The following is a 5,884-nucleotide window of genomic DNA, read 5'->3' on the forward strand; positions in this document are numbered from 1 at the left end:
GCTGATGGTGAGCACCGTGGGGATGAGGGACTTGAGGCCGAGCTCGTAGCCCCAGACGGAGTCACGGTCAATGATGCGGAAGAAGCAGGAGATGTTCTGCGACTGGTAGCCCACCCGCACCTCGGCCAGCTCGTAGAAGGGGATGGCCATCTCCGTGTAGCGCCGTGACCAGATGCTGGGGTCTGAGAGCGGGCGGAAGGTGCTGAACTGCTTGGGCAGGTAGCTGGTCTCACCTGCGTCAAACTTGAAGGACGAGATGCCATACTTGTGTCGGAGCTGGCGCAGGTGGCTCTGGAACCAGTCCCGGGCTGCTGGGTTGGTGAAGTCCAGGATGGCCCCAATGCCGTTCCACCACTCCACCATGGCTGGCAACCGCCCAGATGGCTCCTTGATGAACAGCTGACGCTCGATCCCCACCCCGAAGTTGGAGGAATTGTAGTTTATGAAAGGGTGAGTCCACAGGCTGACCTTAAACCCATCCTCCCTCAGTTTTGCAAACATCTCCGTTACGTTGGGGAACTTGACGGGGTCAAAGTCAAAGTCCCCATAGGCTTGCGTGTACATGTCATCAATTTCAATGTGGCTGCAGTTAAAACGGTACTTCTTGATCTTCTCGGCAAATCGCAAGAGTTTATCCTGGTCGATATTGTTCTTGTAGAGTGCCCAGGTGGACCAGATGGGGTATCGGAAGGCGTTCTCGGCAGGGATCTTGGAGGGCTTGTTGAAGTACCTGCGCACCATGTACTTGTGGATGGAGGTGACGTCGGAGCCCACGCACACCCGGTAGCTGAGCTCGGGGAAGGGCTGCTGCCCCGGCGGGGGCTTGTAGGGCGAGTCCTTGTAGCGGGCCTGGAAGAAGAGGGCGCGCTCAGTGGCATTGAAGCCCAGGTGGAAGGGCACGGAGTCGTTGATCTTGATGGCCGCCGCCTTGGAGGAGAGCCAGTAGCGCTCGAGGATGCCGCCAAAGCTGTCGCGGAAGGAGTAGACATCGCTTGTCACGTAGGGCACGGGCTCCTGGTAGCCGGCCAGGCGGATGGGCCAGTGCTGGGTGCTCATCTCCGAGCCCCCGTACCAGTGAGCGTCCTCCCAGAACATGGTGTGCTCCACCGCCGGGCCGGCCGCCAGCTCCTCCCAGCGCACGCGGTAGCACATCACCGTGTCCTTGGGCTTCACCGTCTGGATGAAGAAGTTGAGCGGTCCCCCGCCCGACCGCGTGCAGCTCAAAATCTCGCCCTCCTTGGAGCACGACTCCAGGTCAAGGCTGCCCGAGCGGAAGGCCAGCCGGAAGACCACCTCCCCGTGCTGGTTCCTGATGATGAAGCCATCCGCCCGCAGGTCCATCAGCTCCGTCTTGAGCCGCTCCGCCTTCCGCAGGGACACCGTGTAGTAGCACCAGGCCACCACTGCGGCAATGAACAGGATGAGGCCCAGCAAGATGGCCCCAAGCATGGGCCTCAGCTCCTTGGAGGGCTTCTGCTTCACTGGTGTGAAGTTCTCAGGCAGGAAGGTGTACATGGTGCTCTGTTTTCGCTAGCGCTTTTTGCAGAGGAGTGGGAAGGAAGGTCTCTGCAGCAAGTCTGGGGCTCTCAGCAGAAGACAATGGACTGTTAGGAGAGTTCCCACCTCCATCGAGTCCCAGAGCACCTGTCTCTGAAAAAGAAGAGGACATAAATAGTCTCAGAAGAATCTCTGAAGCAAGGGACTGCTTGTCATCCCTTTGCCAACTCCATTTCAGCAGCTCCCCCCACCCTGCCGCCGCTGGGCTGAGACGTGCCAGGTGCTGTACACCGAGTACCAGACACCATCTCCAGTTACCCCAGGCAGACAACATGTGCAGAGAACAGCTTGAGCCTCACGTGGACAACAACCCTGGGGCAATAAGGGCCAAATCGCTGCCGTAATTAATTTTTTTTGGGGGGAGGACTTTCAGCGAGGCAGGAGCAGAGACTGGGAGAGGGTAGGAGGAGGCTGAGCAGGAGCTGGATCAGCCCACTGACAGTATCTTTAAGGGACAGGGCTGATTAAAAGCCATAAAAGACACTGTGTAATGAATTCCAGGCAGCTGCTCTTAATTTTAATCAAACCACCTCCCTGGCAGATTTAACTCAGCTCATCCGCAGCACTGTACCCTCCCCATCCCCTCTGTGTACCAGCTACTCCAGCCTGGGGATGCTTTGCGGCGAAGGTGGGTAAATCCCAGCTTCTCCGCAGCCCCCAGATGGCCAAATGGGGCCGAGGTACTGGTGGCTCATGGCTGCTTTTGGGGGGCACGTAGGGGGTGCGCTGTGCAGCAAAGCACGGCTGCAGGACGTACCACGCCAGCAGCCCCAGGCGGGAGGAAAGTGGCTTGCTCCTGCCATGCGCGCAGACCCCTGCGACGGCTCCGAGTGGAAGAAAGGCTAATTTTCTTGGGAGAGAGCAGTGCAGGACCTCCAATGGGTTTTTCCTCCATCCAGCACGGCCCCGGGCTGTTTCAGCTCCAGCCTGCTCCCCCATGTGTGGCCCCAGGGAAGCGGGCTGCGCCAAGAGCCTAATGGCTTTTCCTTGGCTGCGGGCTGGCTGGGCTCGGCCAAGCACAGCGCTGGGGATCCAGAGGGGAAAAGTAAAGTAAGGACACAGGAGAGCGAGAAACAAACCTGGCCGCAGGAGGAGCAGGGGGAGAGGAGCTGCAGAGCTGCAGACCAGCTGGTCGGTACCTGCCTAGCACCAGCAAACAGGCATGCCGCCTCCCCCCCGAGCCCTGGGGCTGTAAGCCTGCCGGCTCTGGGCAAATCGGAGAAAAAAAACCCCACTTTTTGCAATGAAGCTGGTTGCAGCAACTCCCTCTAAAGGGGTTGGTTTCTTTTTAAAAAAAAAAAAGGAAGAAGAAGAAGAAGATCCAAAATGAAATACCGAACCCTCTCCCTGCCACAGGTGAGCACATTTTCCTCTGCACCTTGGACAGATCTTTCTCCCCAAAAAAGGATGGGCAAAGCAGAAAGGGGTCCTGAGCATCACCTAAACCCCACTGCTCCACTACGGGGATGCCTAGGTGTAAACCCAGAGCGGCACCTGGACACAGGCTCAACAAAACACATAGCATTTTATATTCGTCTTGCAGCGGGTATTGGGCCAGACCTTGCAGCTCAGGGAACTTTTTCATTGCCGGCCAGGTCATTTTAACCTTCCCCTGGGAGCCGATAACTTTCTAGGCTGCCAGTTGCTTTAAATGGGATTATGGCGGCATTAGAAAGCAATTAGCCTGAACGGGCGATAGGTTTAGCTAAATGACTTGTCCCGCGGCCAAGTCCCATGGAGCCCTTGCTCACTGTTGGGGAGCTCCGGCACGGGATGAGGGTGGCTCCGACCACCCCGACTCTGTCGCCCAGGGCCAGATCCTGCACCCCGGGAAGGGGACCCTCAGCCACCAGCACATGTGATGTGAGGCTGGCTGAGCCCAGCAAAAATGGGGCAATAAAGGCAGAGAGGAGACAGTGGTGGGAAGTTGCTGTGCTTGGGATAAACATTCATCCCCTCTATCAACCCCTCCTTGGCTTAGGGTGAACCAGAAGCAGCGCAGGATTGTACTGGGGATGAGGGGAGGGGGGAGGTTTGCAGAAGGGTCTTGGCCAAAAGCAGCACAGCTGAGCAATGCCACAAGTGGCAGGATGCTTCTGGAAATACAGACGGGTATGCTGAGCCCAAACAAGCTCCCTCCCTCTCGGCACTGAGAATTTTTGGGATGCCAGCGAGGGAGATGCAAATACCTATCACTACCAGAGGCACGCCTGTGTCTCATGCGTGCCTTATCTGGGGACTGCAAAGCTCAAGGGGGGGAGAAAATAAAATGCAGCTGCCCACTGAGCAGGGCTCACAAATTATTTCGGAAAAGAATTTTTAAAAGTTTTCCCATTTTCTGAAAAAAAAGAGGAAATAAATGGTGTTTTCTTTCCCAGCTCTCATTTAGGGTTTTAAGCCCAAGAAATGGCTGATACTGCCGCTGCAGGGACAGCCACCTCCTCACTCCATGTAAATTTGACAGCAGTTCCCAGGGCTTTAGGGAGTTTCTGGATTTTCATCTCCCTTTCAGGAGGTTGGTTTATTATTTATGAACTACTTTGAAGCCGCTCTATTTTTAGGCTGTTTCTTTCTTTTCCCCCCATGGGCTGGAGCTCATGACGTACACGAAGGAGCCATCACTGCTGCTGCTAGTAGAGAAATAATGTGTTTAAGAAATGTTTTGCAGCCTTTGTGGCCCTTGGACACCAATCTGCCTCGGAGGGATGTGCAAGCCGGGTGTCCAAGCTGGCAAATTTAATCCTGCTCTGGTCACTCTGGCTGGGCCAGGATCAAAGCCCTGTGGCTGCCCTGGGCTGACGAACATCACCTGCTTGGCTACCACTCCAACAAAGATGCTGAGAAGGGTGTTTGCAGGCATCGCCCAGTGCAACAATAGGCCATGGAGGTCTCCGAAAACAGGATCTCGCTCTCTGCCTGTCCAGCCCCTCTCTTTTTTTGCCTCGTTAACAAAATGCATGCTCTCCAGCCGGTGACTTGGCTCCATCCCAGATGAGAGGTAAGCCTCCCAAGCTCCCCAGAGACAACGCCTGCCACCTCGCACTCACAAGCCACAGCCTGCAGAGGTGCCTGCTCATGCAAAGCCTGTTTCAACATTTTTTTTGGAATGCAAACTTGTTATTTTGCTCCAAGATGACATTGTGGTGACCTTTAAACTCCTCAAAAAAAAAAAAAAAAAAAAGAAAACGGGAAGGGAGGGTGTCAAAGCCAAACAGCATGTTTGCAGCTTGCTGTGCTGGAGCTACCCAGCTGACCCAAAACAAAGCTTTTTCTTCCCGCTCTGTGGAAGCAGCGAGTCATCTTGCTTCAACTCGAGATGAAAGCAAAACATCTGAGCAGGACACACTTTACGGAGTAAAAATAAAAATCCATTTTTTGACCGCTTCTATTTTTACCAACACTGCCACTAACCACGGGCTGCGAGACCCACAGCACCACTAACCCCAGCAACTTTGCAATTAGGGCATTTGTTTAAAGAGGGTCAATAACATTTAGCTGGTCTCTATTGCCCCAGTGGGGCCCAGTCTGAACTGTGCCAGGGGCCAAGCATGCGCTGGGCACACACATACCCATTTCCCACACCAGGATGCCGGGAAACCCTCCCCTCCAGTGCAAGGTGCTGCCGCCTCCTCCCCAATCATCTTGGCAGGAGTTGAGCTAAGGAAACACCGCAGATTTCACTGGGAGGCACTTCTAACCCCATAAAAGAACAGGGAATTAGGATGGCAAATTAAGGGGGAAATTACTTCTCTGTAAAACAGCTGCGGGGGGGGGGGGAAAGCCTCCACATGCACGGTCCTGGCTCCACTCCGCAACCCCCCGCGGGGGACCAGCCTTGCCAAAGGGACTTTGCAAACCTGAGATGGAGGATGAGCAAACCTCTCCCGGGGGTTTAATTTGCCCTAGAGAGGTCTGCACTAGCACTGGAGTTCTCTGGAGGGCTTTTTGGAGTCATTAAGGGTGAAATCACCATTCCAGCTGCTTGCTTCTGGTGGGAGTGGGTGGGACAGGCAGGGGCACCCAGCGGCAGCATTGGCACAGGGCACAGGGCTGCTGCTTGCGCACCCCAGCCCCCCCGCAGATCAGAGGCACTGATTCCTTCCCTAGCCCTGCACAGCCACTCACAAGGATCCCCCCGGATACCGCACCGAATCATCCCCGGGACCTGGTTTATCCCCGAGGCACACAAGCCACCCCGGGGTGAATGTGGGTGGCACAGACCCCCAGCCCCCAAGCCAGGGCAGTGGCTCTGCCTTAGTGGGACAAGGACAGCCAGGGGGGGCACGGCGCAATCCTTCCCGGGGGACCCCTGCCATCACCGCCCCTG

At 55.8% G+C, this 5,884-nt stretch overlaps 1 protein-coding gene across 1 annotated transcript in view; it reads right to left on the bottom strand.

The window, feature by feature from the left end:
• Positions 1 to 3: 3 nt before the first annotated feature.
• The window catches only part of KIAA1161 (KIAA1161 ortholog), a gene marked incomplete at its 3' end in the record, with an annotated part of 6,368 nt that continues 487 nt past the window's right edge, over positions 4 to 5,884 (bottom strand). The window contains exon 2 of the mRNA XM_009334716.1: positions 4 to 1,650. Coding sequence (XP_009332991.1) covers positions 4 to 1,515 — 1,512 coding nt within the window. The remainder of the gene's footprint in view (positions 1,651 to 5,884) is intronic.

Source organism: Pygoscelis adeliae, unplaced genomic scaffold (genome assembly GCF_000699105.1).
Source record: "Pygoscelis adeliae isolate BGI_AS28 unplaced genomic scaffold, ASM69910v1 Scaffold442, whole genome shotgun sequence".
Classification (NCBI taxonomy): Eukaryota; Metazoa; Chordata; class Aves; order Sphenisciformes; family Spheniscidae; genus Pygoscelis; species Pygoscelis adeliae.